The sequence below is a fragment of the Danio rerio genome, chromosome 3 (assembly GCF_049306965.1).
Source record: "Danio rerio strain Tuebingen ecotype United States chromosome 3, GRCz12tu, whole genome shotgun sequence".
Classification (NCBI taxonomy): domain Eukaryota; kingdom Metazoa; phylum Chordata; class Actinopteri; order Cypriniformes; family Danionidae; genus Danio; species Danio rerio.
This window is the reverse complement of record NC_133178.1, coordinates 22,923,798-22,938,716: the sequence shown is the minus strand read 5'-3', so window position 1 is coordinate 22,938,716 and position 14,919 is coordinate 22,923,798. Positions and strand designations below refer to the sequence as shown.

The following is a 14,919-nucleotide window of genomic DNA, read 5'->3' as shown; positions in this document are numbered from 1 at the left end:
GAAGCCACTTCCAGGAAGGTCAAGTTGTAGGTAATGTTTCTTAGGCTTTTACATAGAAAAATTCAAAAGAAAAAATACAGAATAAAAGATAAATCCACATCTTGAAAGCAATAATTTATTTTCTACAGAGGTATATTTGAAACAATGCATACATTTGTACAAAACTAAGTGTTTAATCACAGCTAAGCAAACTATTAAATTAGACATTGTGCAAATGTTTGACCATTTTATTAAACAAAAAGCAATTATAAACCCCCTCCATTTTCAGATTACATTTTATAAAATCTCTGTACAATAAATAGCAACCAAGATTAAAAATCTAAATGAAACCCGACACAGCAACACAAGAGGCTAAAATTGTGTATTATAGCAAGAGAGTTATTATTCAGAATATATATTTTGGTCTATTCAAGCAATGATGACACTTTGTTTTTATTTAGTTTTTCAAAGATACCAGCAATCTATGTTTAATATAATTACAGTATAAATTTGGAATAGACATTACTAAAAAACCTTTTAACATTGTAGCACAATGCTTGTAATAATTTTTTAATATGTTGAATCACAAGTGCTCTAGCTGCAACTGATTCACCATATAATATATAAGAAATAATCAAAGAATAACCACTATCATTACTGACATCTTGTGCTGCTATATGATTGGTTTGATTCCTTCTCTTTGCTAAACATTTGCTAAATGTCAGCCTTTCAAGGGTCGACCACAATGCAGTGGTGCTGTGTGTATCTGTGAAGAAACCTGATCTTTGGGTTTGTGCATGTCTTTGTTACCAAACATCAGTATAGATCAGTCATTAATTCAGCGATCCTGCTCTTGCTTCAGGCTCAGAGCTTCAGGCGATTGTAAACGGCAGAGGACGTCAATTGGAAGAGTGCTGGCCCTCTTGAGCTGCTTTACACACACATGCTAGTGTGTTTACACAGCGACTCTATTTTCCACTTTTATTGTTCTCATTAGCTGTCGTTTCGGCCTCAGGGAAAAGCTCAGGGTTTTCTGCTAGAGTAGAGCGGATTCGTTTCTTCTCTTTAAAGCGACCTGAATGCGAGACTTTCACATGTCGCCCCTTTGTTGCTGTTTTGTCCACAATGCGCTCCAAGCGGGCATTAAACTGGCTGTCTGTTGCAGCATCAGTGGTCCCAGATGCCTCTCCGCCATTGCTGCTGTGGTCTCCTGCGATTTCATACAGCACTTTTGGCTCCGATTTCTTTTTTCGCAGGAAGGTCAGTTTCCACCAGGCTGGGGCAGGTTCTGCGGTCGCCATTGTGTTAATGGCAGTTTCTGCGAAAAGGACAGAATGAGAGATATATCTGTGATTAAACACAAAAACAGCAGGCCTAAATAAGAAAGGGAACATGTTGCTTTTGTTTATTAGAAGACGGGTAATAAGAATAGTCATAAAGTGTAAACCGAGCTCTGAGAGTGTGAGCTAATGTTAATGTAAGATCTGTTTCTTATATTAGAAGGGACAGCCGCTAATGAATTTTTTAGTGTAATTCAATAAGCACCATATGGTAGAGGTATGCTAGGTTTTAACTTGTACAGATTCAGTTACAGGCCTCATGTTTCGCACACTGATCTGCAGCTATATGGCAGTAGGATGGAAATGCACAACGTAGTTCATGCTAATGCTAAGGAGCTTAGCTGCTACTTTTTATGTATTGGTTAATGGATCAATAATATTGGAATAATTTTGGATTATTATTAGCATTGGAATAATAAATATAATTAATGTTGTGAAATAATATGATTATTATCTAATTTATTCCTGTAGTGTTAAAGCAAAATTTTCAGCGTTATTACTCCAGTCTTCACACGATCCTTGAAAAAAATCTTTTTAATATGCAGATTTAATTATAAAGAAACAATTCTGATTGTGAATGTTTTTGTGTGTGTGTGTGTGTGTGTGTGTGTGTGTGTGTTTGTGTGTGTGTGTGTGTGTGTGTGTGTGTGACTAATGTTAAAAACAATTCATGTAAGCAGACTAGTTCTGGGGCTCCGACACTATTCAGCCCGTGACCCCTAAAATAACAATGCCAGTGACTCGCGACCCCCAAATTTCTCAGTTAAAAAATATACAAATGTTGCTCACACAAAAATAGGCTTACATAAACACCAACATATTGACAACACAAAAAGTGCAACAGTCTAACAACCATATCATTTTATATTCATTCATTAATTTGTTTAATTTAAGATTAACCTCAACTAATGAGAATGGTAGACACAGTGTTTTCTTGGTTTAATTGTAGAGACCGCCACTCGGAGATAGTCTTTTATGTTCAGTTGTGGCCTGTATTTATTTTTGATATATTTAATTGTCATGAAGGTGTCAGAAAGTTTAACCTGGTGCTATAAAATCAATGTGCTCCAGCTGATGCTTTTGCGGTGTTGTAAATCTAACGTAAACACACCAATCCTATGAAAAAAATAATTTAAAGGCTGATGGCTTTTTATTTGCATGTTGTTGATTTTTACTATTAACTATTGTTTGTATCTTCTGTGGGTTATGGTTAAAATATGCCAATACTAATAGTGTAATAAAATTTATTTGACTTCTGGAAATCACCAAGCGACCCCCTGTCAATGTCCCACAACCCCCACTTTGGGAACCACCAGACTAGTTTATGCATTCATTAAAGAGGCCTTATTTTAATGTGTTACTATTTTTCTTTTTTACAGTTCATACTGCACACATACTGTAACTGGGCCTGTATTTACACTAAAATCAGCATCATTTTGTTAAATGGATCCAACAATATGGCAAACTTTTAAAAACCCAACTTTATATACGTTTGTAAAACTTCCTCCATGCAGTCCTTGACTGAACAAACTCATTGTGACAACTGAGATTTGTGCCAGGCTTACTGTACTATATAACCCAACAAACAATTTTTTTGTTTAATCGACATCTAAACGTAGACAGCTTGGCTAAAACAAGACTAAACTGAAAATCTAATAGACAATAGCTCAAAACTAGACTAGTCGTCAAATAGACAGAATCGACAGACTATAAGTGCAGTCATTCATTTCTGTTTTTTGATGACTAGTCTAGATTTGGCCTATTCTTATACGTTGATTTTCTCAGACAGCGCAAATTCAACCTTGTTTTAGCCAAGACAACTATGTTTAGACATCTATTAGACATCTTTTGAAAGCAAAAAGTGCTTGCTGGGAAGGAGAGATTTACTTAACACCAGAGCGTGCAATCCTATAAAAGTGCTGATAGAAGAGTTCTGTGAATATTCTAAAGATGCAGAAATAAAAGAAACACAAAGACACAACAAATCAGTTTCATGATGTCTAATGCAGTGCATAAACCAGCAAATTAGGCACTGATAAAGAGTTAATGACAATAGGTGTGTGTAACCTACCATTAACACAGGCAGGGAATGAGTTACAACTTTCTATTTTGAGATGTAAAATAATGAAATGAATACCAGTAAACTCAAATTACCTCAAAACCTAGAAAATTATGTGGCATGAGTATATCCTGTTGTTTCTAAATAGGAAATTTCTACAAATGCACACAAAATTCCCTGTGCCCATCACTAATGTTTTACCGTCAAATGTTTTTTACATAATTTTCACTGGTACAAATGCTTTGTAAATCTTAGACTTTACTTATCGGGACAAATGGATTGTTTTTGTTGGTGTTGAAGCTTTGCTCACAGCAAATGGACTTTACATGACTCACTCATTTATGTGATTTTAGGCAGTCCATTTTTATGTTAAGAGTTCACAGTCCAGAGAGCGTGCACGGTTCATCCACAAGCTACAATGGCTTCTTTGAAGTAAACCATTACAATAAAGCAAGCACGCCTTTGACATACACAGCGAAACACTGTCCAGATGAAACTTCCTCTGGTATTGTGAGGTTTGCCACATGCTTATTCACACAAAGACAACAATACACAAATACTCAGAACTAGAATGTGATACCCTGGAACATTTTTATTGCTTTTCTGTCCTTGATTGTATCTCTCTCGAAACTGAGGCGGCCTTTTGTGAAAAGTGAAAATAAAGTCGCACACTCAAATTCACACTAAACTGCTGTAGCGTGTGGCACGATCCATTTACAGGAAAGGCTTGGCTCTGTTGCTTAGCAACAAAGTGGTCATTTTCATACAGTATGCTAATTTCTGTTCGCTCTCTCATGGCTTTGACTCTTGCTCTTGCTTTTATGTTTACGAGAGCAAACAGAGATCAGGTGGTGCCGGCCAGCTCCCTTTCACAGCTTTGTTTTTTCACCGCTTTAAACCTTTTAAAAAGAAGACCTTTAATCCAGATGGTTTTAATAATAAACCTTGTTGTATTGCCTCTATATTTGAAAAGTTACAAGTATGCATATTGTAAAAGTATTTGGCAAGGCGGTTAAAAGGGTGATGGCAATGAAACCAGTTTGATTTTTGACTGTTTTTGCAGATTATTTAGCATTTGATCACATTTAAAGTGCAGTTCATAGATTTTGAGATATAAAGCTGTAATATTACGGCACTCAAATGGACTAATATAACATCAGTTTGTGCCATGGGAAGAATAGTCAGAACTGAGATAAGGAAGCACTTTGCATGCAAAGGAAAGCATCATGGCAAACCACATGGTCTTGCTGACAAACGCAATGCTGTTGTGTGTGTAGTTTTCATATGAAGATAAAAATATGATAAGGCTCAGGGAAATCATTGATCATGAGGAAAGGCTGGTTCTTTCCGGGAACATGTAAATGGTCAGCAGGAACATTCTGCTCATTATAAAAAAAAAAATCAGATTAACTATGATTATTTTGAAAAAAAAAACCTGATTGTGTCACTAAACAAAATGTCTGATTTGTCTTGTCACGCAAAGTACAGGCAATGTAGTTTCTCTAGAAATCACAACTTCTCTGTATCACAATAAAAAGAACACAAAGTACATTTAGTACAAAGTGCATTTCAACAAAAAGCTCTCATGAGAAATATTAATCTCGGCAGATTTCTCGATGAATTAATTATTCCTGTCGGTGGTTGGAAAAAAAACATCAGGTGTTAACTAAAGGCCCTTGGAGAGCTTCACTTCGGGAACAGTTGCTCTCTGAGGGACTTTAGGTACATACTGCGTAAAAGTAGCCAAGTGATAAGAACTGTGGTGTACAAAATAGTTTTAAGAAAACATTTACTTGTATTTAGCCCATTCTGTAGGCACAAAAAGTGCATGCGTTTAATTTACAGACTATTATAGGTTTTTCTTACATAGATTTTTGTGACAATTATACATCTATCTTTCTTATTAAGTTGTAAACAGAATACATTAAAAATCGAGGTTATTTATTTGAAGAACATTGAATGTTTTAAGATCCTTTAAACAGGAATCTGTTTTAGATGATTTATTTGTAAAAAACTAAACAAGTTATTTAAGTACTGAATTCTATATAAAATGTGTCCACCAAAGTGGGTTCTTAAATAACTACACCCTGGGATTTTGCACTCATGCCATTGAATAACCATTAAAGGAATGGTACATGTTCTTTAAGGAACCAATGATTCCAGAATAGAACTTACATATTTTTAATTTTTCTCATGAAATTTCTTTAGGGGTTTGAGGGGAATGGTTCTGCTTATGGCATTGCTGAAAACTCTTTTGGGAAATAAGTACACGCAAAATATATTAACCCAACATTGGGTAAGATATGACAAACCCAAAACCTTTATGTGAAAACTTTCAATGCATTTTGAAATTAGCCCAAACGTTGGCTTCATCTATATTTGACCCAATGCTGAGTTAATACAACCCATCATTTTTAGACTGAAAAAGAAAATTGGACTCAGGGTAAACTACAAAGAAAAAAATACATTGCTTAGTACTTCAGTGAAGTAGACGATTTGAAAATATCAAATAAATATTAAAGTGGTTTCAAATGTTGATTAAACATCAAACATCCACCCCTGACATAAAGTAAGTGTAAAGCTATTAAATGAATGTGATTAAATTATTTTACATTCATTTTGACAAACAAAATTAGAAATGTTTGAGCTAGCGAGATCTCTGGCCTTTGAGACTAATCTGAGCAGAGTTCTCTTTTCAAATTAGACATGTGATAACTGGAATTTAATAGTCCAGGAGAAACTAAACAAAAAAGGTTTTAATTTTCCTTTCCAGTGGGGAGAATGGAATATTTGTGTTTGAATACAAATATTCAAGCACATGGTAAACAAATCAAGAAGGCATTACACTCACTAACCTCTACTGCGTTTGCATGTAAATTCGTAACAATTTTACTTCCTTCACTTAAACGTCCTCAATAATGGAATCATTTATTTTACTTTATGAATATACCACTATTCTTTGGAAAAATGCTCATTTTAAATCAATTTCTTTTATTATCAATGCTAGAATATATTTAATTTAAATTCAAAGCAACAAATGGTCAAATAAGGATGCCTCCCAAATGTTTTTGTCAAGATGGTTAAGTAAATTCAACATCATTACAAAGGTGTTCATCGAGCATGCTGAACTTGTACTGTTGACACAACTGAAAGAAATGTTTTGCATTTCAAAGTGTTCACTTGATTGCAATGATACCCTCTCCCCACACACACACACACACACACACACACACACACACACACACACACACACACACACCGGCTCGCTAGTCAGTGATAAAGGTTCACTGTTTGCTATAAATGTGTAATCAAATGTGTCTTCTGTTCAAAGGTCATTAAAATTCACAGCTATCAGTATACCTTTTTTGTTCCAGAACTTCAAAACTATTTCCTTCTAATCAATTATTTTTAGGGTAGAACTTTTTATTCCCATTAAAAAGCATTCCCACTTTATCATTTTTATTCCTTTTAGAAGACTTTTATCTGTACACTTTAATCAGTATAATTATAAATTAACTAACTGCAACTGGATGTCATTCCACAGAATTTTCCAGACAGGTCATATCTAGTTATAAGTCTCTCTCACCTGTACAGGTAAAGGTACGTCCGTTGTGACAGTTGTTTGTTATCTGCCTTTGAGGGTTCACTATCCTTCAGTTCAGTTCTCAATCTGGTTGATGCCAGCAGGTGAGGTCATCGGCCTGTAGGACCCTCTTTATTCTTTGGATCTGAATTAGTTTCGGTGTATCTCTGGTCTCCTGCCTCTTCCCCGGTTTGGCTGTCCTGTCCTTCTCTCTGGCAAGCAGGTGTAGATTCACAGGTGCGCGACTCCTCCCTTCATGCAGCCACACACACTCCTCCCTCTGCTGCCTGAATAAACAGCTTTAGGACAATAGCTGAGAAGATTGGGTGTAGAAGATTCATGACGGAATCAGCTTTTGATATTGCATTAGCTAATATTTAAGAGGATATAAAAGTTAATGGGCTTTGGGGAGTGTAATCAGAAGTGATTGTGTGAACGGATTTTATGAGCAGGTGAATTTATGTAAATATACAAACAGATAGCAATAAATGTATGTTGAAACGTCATTTACTCACCATCGGGTCATCCAAGATGGAGGATTTTTTTTTTCAGATGTTCATCCAATATTTTAGAAATTGGTCCTCGTAAACAAAATAATTAGACAAAACCAGACAATAGATATAAGACTTAAATGTAATGATCAGTGAGGTCAAAAAGAAAAAAAAAACTTCTTGCATTATTGCATTTAATCTACAGCCTCAGCAAATGCCCGTTTCCTGTCACATAATGAAGCATATCAAACATTAGGAACCTCTAAAAACTCTTCCATAATGAAATAAAGCATAAATTATATTGCTAATATACAGCAGTTTCAAGGCTGCAAAGAGAACCACAAGAATCATTTTGATGGTCAATAGCCAGAGGCAAATAATGTCCAGTTCCACGCACAGGCTCATTGTTTTGCTTCAGAAGTTCTCAATGTATCGTTTAAAGCTAAGGGTATTAATTTAGCTTTGCTTGTAATTTTCATTTTTCACTTGTGTCAGTAACTGCTGACTAGCATTTTATGAGTCATCAAGGATGTTGGTTTTAGCTATAATTCTTCTTTAATGCTGTACTGAATTTAAATAGTTATCTACATCTTAATAGCCTGAAGGTAAGTAAATTAACAGCCATTTAAAAATGTTGGTAAACCATTACTTTAGGGCACACTTCCTGTCACATTTTTAGGCACATCTACTTAATCTGTTTTAGCATTACTTTCCAATTTGTAGATAATAATAAAGTTATAGACATTTATGTGTAAGTATATAAAATAACTAATTATTTACTTCTCTTGACATTAAACATTTGCTATCTACCTATCCATCTATCTATCTATCTATCTATCTATCTATAGTGGGTATGGAAAGTATTCAGACTCCCTTAATTTGTTCACTCTGTTATATTGCAGCCAATTGCTAAAACCATTTAAGTAATTTTTTTCCTCATTAATGTACATCCCATATTGACAAAAAACACAAGCCTTGTTGATATTTTTGCAGATTAATTAAAAAAGAAAAAACTGAGATATCACATGGTCTTAAATATTTAGACCCCTTGCTGTAACACTCATATACTAAACTCAAGTGCTGTCCATGAATAATTTTAGCAAATGGCTCCAATATAATAAAAAATGAAAAATTTAAGGGGGTCTGAATACTTTCCGTAAACTACTCCAGCCCGCTTTTGCTTTACTCATTTCAAATACAAAAAATATAAATACTGTACAGATATTCATAGATATTGCTTTCAATTGGCACAATTAAATTACAAATTTGAACTGATCAAAAAACTCTGTCAAATCTTTTTTTTTATAGAATGTCAACTCAAATTATTTATTTAGCTCTTTCAAAATTACCAAAACAAAACCAAAGTGCTTTAAGGAGAAAAGCCTTTACTGTATACCTGAAATTACTAATAAATATTAAAACTCAAATTAAAACACTATATATACATACATATATGTTACACTCACTGCAACCCCACAGAGATACCTGTTCAACTGCTTGTTAATGCAAATATCTAATTAGCCAATCACATGGCAGCAACTCATTGCATTTAGTCAAGCAGAATGAAACAGTTAAGACATCAGCATAGAAAAGAAGGACCATAAACTGACAGGGTTATTGAAATTTTGGAAACTGCTTATCTACTGGATTGGCCAGACTGGTTCAAGCTGATAAAGGCAACAGTGACGCAAATCACTTGTTACAGTCGATGTCTAATGTACAACATGATGAATCTTGAAGCAGATCAGCTAATGGAGCAGAAGACAGCTAAGAACCAGAGACTGAGGCAATAATTCACAACGGCTTACCAGAATCAAGCAACAGAACAATGGAAAAAAAGGTTTTCTGGTCTAGTTGTTAATTTCTGCTATGATATTCAGTAGAATAGGTCAGACTGGTGTTAATAACATGAAAGCATGAATTCATCCAGTCTTTTCTCAACAGCCCAGGTATAATAGTGTGAGTATAACGACACACTTTGGACCACTTATGCCTAATTTCCATTCATAAGTGTGATTTAGTTCAGAACAGTAGTTTAGCATGGGTCACTTTCATCAGCTTTATGTTTCCACTCCCATTAATAGTCCATTAACTGTACTCTTACCCAGTAGTTGTGGTGTATGTCAGAAAGTTGTGATTAATGTCATTCTCACTTAAAGAAGAAAGCTATATGGTCGTTCACATATCACGTTTTCTGCCAACTCACTATTTCACATGTAGACACGTGGCAAGCATGCACAAATAAAGAGAGAAAGCTGCAACATGAACAGCCCGGTAAACGACAATAAAGGACAGCTTCTTGCTTCTTGACATAAGGCTCTTTGTTAGAAGATGACAACAAGATTTGCTTGAAAATGGTTCACTGCTGCACATAATCATTGTAATATTACATTTACATTTAGTCATTTAACAGATGTTTTTGTCTAAAGTGACACAATTATAGAGAGGTGCTCAGCGATTCAACAAGAAGAGGCAAGTGCAATTTTTACTTACACACAAGAAGTTAATTAAACAATTAAACAAAGGAACTGTTAGTGCTCAGAAAATTAAGTGCTAAAGTAAGGACTAGCTTATTTTATTTTAAAGAGAGAAGAGCGTCTCTACAGGTGGTTTGTCAAGCCCTTGCACCTGTGTGAAGCACACTTCATAAATGCACAATGTTCTTTTTAATAGATAAGCGATTTAAAAAAAAAAAAAAAAAAGTGTCTGGTGCAAATGTGCAAAACTGGTGCAACCGTCGATTAAAGTGTCAAAGAGAGATTACAACAGTTGGTTTGTCAAAGCCCCTCACACCATTAAGATGTCGTGTTTCAACTGTGCATTAAAAATAGTGATTTTTTGTTGTCTTTCTCCTGGATTGTTACTTGCGCTCGTGACAATTCTCTCTAAACCAATACTGTTGAGCAGCAAGTCTAGCTCCATCTTTTTGGAACCCGTACTGCTGTGCTAGCTACCCTTAAAAAATGGTGCCAAAAAAGTTTGCTTTTTTGGAACCTTTGACAGTGGAAATTAAAATAATCGTGTGCCATACTGTATGGTACTAAACATGGAATAATGATTTAGTAGATCAGTTTTTTTTTTCAGCCCTGTTCCTGGAGGCACACCAACAGAACATATTTTGGATGTCTCCCTTATCTGAACTATTAATTTCAGGTTTTGGAGTCCTTTCTAATGTTTGCATGAGTTGATTCAGGTGTGTTTGATTAGGAAGAGGTTGAAAATGTACAGTATACTGCTGGTGTGCCATCAGGAACAGGGTTAGAAAACACTGTGGTAGAGTACCATTTAATCTATTTAAAGCCACTCAGTGGAAACATATCAGCTGAGCATAGTTTAAACACCATAACCTGAAGATTATTGTTTATGACACTGTTCATTCTTTACGACCAAAGTGTTATAAAATCCTATTATGCTACTTAAAACAGGATAAGACACCATATCAAAATCAAATCAAGATCAAGATTAAATCTCTAGTGTCTTGAGCATGACAGTAACTGGGTTTCCATCACCATGTGTTAATGCTCATTCTGAAGCACACACTCAGAAATAAAGATACAAAATCTGTCACTGGGGTGGTACCTTTTCAAAAGGTACAGGTGAACATTAGTACATTTAGGGTACACTTTTAAACTTTTAAGGTTCACTTTTTGTAACTTTAAGGTACTGTGTGGTACACATTTGTACTTTTTAGGGATTGAAATGTACCTTTAAAGACCTGTTAGAAACAAAAGTGTGCTTATTGAAAAGGTACCTGCCCAGTGACAGATTTTGTACCATTATTGAGAGTGTACTGTGAGAGAAAAGAGTGGAAATGGCAAATAAAAAAAATACATAATTTGCAAAAAAAAGTTTTTACAGTTCATTGAGGTTGATTTAGACTGTTGTAAAAACCAATAAAGATGCAAATAAAGAAAGATGGAAACGCATTTGCTGAAAACACTTCAACATACCAAATATTACACCCACAGGTCTAATCAGGTGTCGGTGCTTATGGTGTCTTTCTGGTGCAATTGGACCAATAATGCTTGACAATATTTCAAAGGTGCCCTCTGACATTCTGAAATGTCGTAGCCACAGTCTACTATGTATGGTCACTATAACCTTTCTGTATGTATAGTGGTCAACTTAATGTCCTTGTGACAGGGCACTCATCAAAAATTCTCCATTTCTTCTTCTGTGGCAGTTAACAGCATTATTTCAGAAATTGCGAGCTACACTGCCAGGACATTTATAACCTGTCTCCCAATATGCTTAGTTTACTGTTGGTTACTACATTACCAGTAAACTACAGTCAGCTGCTCTAACAACTTGATATGAACACACATAATTTAAATGTAAGATTTTTTTTAGGATGGACATATCACTGTACTCAATGACCTCCTCAGTCATTTCAATCCAGGGGAGCACCTTTGGGATGTCCTGGAATGGAAAATTTAAACCATAGATCTGTAACCGACAGATCTGCAATAACTGTGTCATGTGTCAATATGGAGAAAGAAAGTTTCCAACGCCTTGTTGAGTCTACACCACAAATAATTAAAGCAGTTCTATAAGCAAAAGAGGGGCTAACCCAGAACTAGTAACTTGTACCTAATAAAGTGGCCAGTGAGTGTACATGGTGGGCCATTTATATGGATGATACACCTCAATAAACGTATTGGGAATTTCACAAGAAAAACAATGGTGCGCTTGGTTTCAAACGTAACTTTATTCTTTCATGAGTTATTAACAAGCCCCCTCACATATACTAATGTGCCAAAAACAGGACATTAATATCACCAACCATTGCCATTTTATTAAGGTGTATCCATATAAATGGCCCACCCTGTATAAAGTATAAGGTATGCAGTATTTTTAAAGCAATTGTTCTTAATGTTTCAATATTCTATACAGAGTTTGGTGTGTGCTCATGTACTTTAAAAAACAGATGCACATTTGAAGTGAAAATGCTTAAAATAATTTTGTAAAATTATATGGATATAATATATTTACAATAGTATTGTAAATATGTGCACAATTATATTTCAAAATATAAACTCAAAAAATTAATTAAAATAACTTATTTAAAATGAGCTGCAACAGCACAATTCTTCAGTTTTTATTTGGGACAACTTAATTGTTTTATGTTCAGTTCACTAAAATGTGTAAAAGCTAATAAGTTAACTTAATACCTTTATGTTGTCCCAACACAAATCGACTGTGTGGAACCCAGCAAAATGCAATATATACAATGTATAGTGTAATAACAATGTGTAAAAGAAAGACAGGGAAAAAAAGAAAACTAATTACACTTTTTACCAGCAGAGGGCTCTTGTTTATAAAAGAGGTAATGGCCTACTCACCAGTCATGGCTCTGGCATCAGTCTGAACAGAATCAATGGCAAGACATGTCTGATGCCAGCATGCCCACTGGTGCGATTAGGGTGGTTGAAGGATACTAATGGCTGACTGCTGCCCTCACCGAGTATGTTAAGGAGGACTTGCCCTCGGACTGAGGTCTGCCTGGTTCATGGGGTGCACTGGCAGTAGGACAGTTTATGTTCAGTAACTTCAGACACATGGGATTAAATAAGAACAAGCCACATTTCATGGCCCACTCGAAAGGCGTGTGGCTGAGGGTCTGTTCAGCACCAGCTGGGCTCTGGCGTTGGTAGTTTACTCATTGCAGCCAAGACCTGCCTGTCCACTGTCTGCAGAAAACATAGTCCATTAATCATTATCTTATAGCTTCTAGTGGGAAACTTCATTTGGCCCGAAAAGAGTCATTTCCATTTTAAACAGAACATTCTGGGCATCCGCAACATTTGGCCTTTTTCTTATATCTGACTTTGGTTTGAGTTTTTGGCAGTTCAAGAAAATTCTGAATTTAAGAATCGTCTCACTTTAAAACTGATGAAAACTGAATTTACTCATCTTCAACAGAGATATCATTACTCCAAAACAACAAAATGGGTAAGATAACTTTTAACCTGATCAGTTTATATATGTACATATAAATATATGAAGACAGTTTTTAAGACATATTACACACAAATTCTACAACAAATTTTTTTTTATTAATATTTAATTAAATTTATTTTTGTTTTACTTCTTGCATAGGCTAAATGTTTTCAACAAATGTTCAACTCAAATTTTAAACTTAAGCCTCAATTTTAATACCATATGTATATTTATGCATATGTAAACTGTAAAATCCAAAAAGTGAAGGTAACTCAAATCGTTTGAGGAAACCAATTGCAACAAACCATTTAATTTCAAATACTAATCCTAATAATGAGTACTGTGAATTTAATCCATTTGAGTAAACAAAGCTATTTGAGCACAGTAAAACCCAATAAATGAGAACTCAAACCCACTGAGTCCTGTAAAACCCAAAAGTTAAGCCAACTCAAATCGTTTGAGAAAACGATTTCAACAAACCATTTGAGTAACAAACTAATCTATATGAGTACTGTGAACTTACTCCATTTAAGTTGAATGAGGTATTTAATTAACTCATTACCTTCAGCACTGAGTTCAAAACTCTTTTCAAAAAGGTAGAAATAACTTTGTCAATTTAAATGCACTAAAGACCAAGTGGAATGCTCTGTTGGCTGTCGCTTCGGTGTGACTTTAGCTAATCAGTTTTGGCCAATGTCATCTTTTGCTACTGCAATGTTTTTAAACAGAGAAAACATTTTACACATAATTTGTATTCTAAATCTTGAACTTTATTCTTAAAATAAAAACTGAGCGATAAAAAGGTGTAAGCACCAACAGATTGACAATTGAACAATTGAAATTGATTTGAATACTAATTTGGCTATTGTTGTTATCCATTAATTTTCAAATGTAATTTTACAAGAGATGCTAGAAAAATTGTGAAGCTCTAAATTAATTAATTCCTTTTCTTTTTGCCTTAGTCCCTTTATTAATATGGGGTCACCACAGCGCAATGAACCTAGAACTCATCCAGCATGTTTTACACAGCAGATGCCATTCCGGCTGCAACCCATCACTGGGAAACACCCATAAACATTCAATCACAATTATACAATATGGATACAATTTAGTTTAGCCAATTCACCTGTACCACGTCATTGGACTTGTGGGGGAAACCGGAGCATCTGGAAGAAACCCACGCGAACACGGGGTGAACATGCAAGCTCCACACAGATATGCTAACTGACCCAGCCGAGACTCGAACCAGTGACCTTTTTGCTGTGAGGCGATTGTGGTACCCACTGAGGTACCCATCGCGTTGCCAAGCTCTAAATTAATTATTATTATTTTCTAATGTTAGCTGATGTAATAAATATGTATTTTAAAACAAGTATTATTTTACATTTCTTAATTTGAAATCTTTAGGAAATATTTTGTTACATTTAAAAAGTGTGGTCAAGTTAATTCAACTAAAAATAATGCTTAAAATGTCACTGAAATGCAGTATTTAAATCTCATAATTAAATAGAAAATGTGGCATATACC

At 34.9% G+C, this 14,919-nt stretch overlaps 1 protein-coding gene across 9 annotated transcripts in view; it reads right to left on the bottom strand.

Moving 5' to 3' along the window:
- Nucleotides 1-95: 95 nt before the first annotated feature.
- prr15la (proline rich 15 like a) overlaps nucleotides 96-14,919 on the bottom strand; it is a 62,943-nt gene continuing 48,119 nt past the window's right edge. For 3 of the 9 annotated variants that reach the window (XR_012398606.1, XR_012398608.1, XR_012398641.1), the window contains 4 exons: nucleotides 12,795-13,142; nucleotides 7,477-7,542; nucleotides 6,965-7,274; nucleotides 98-1,297 (listed from right to left, as the gene is read on the bottom strand). Coding sequence is in view for 1 of the 9 variants with exons in the window: in NM_001003478.1 (NP_001003478.1) it covers nucleotides 948-1,280 (333 nt within the window). In the remaining 8 variants the exon portion in view is untranslated. 9 annotated transcript variants of the gene reach the window in all.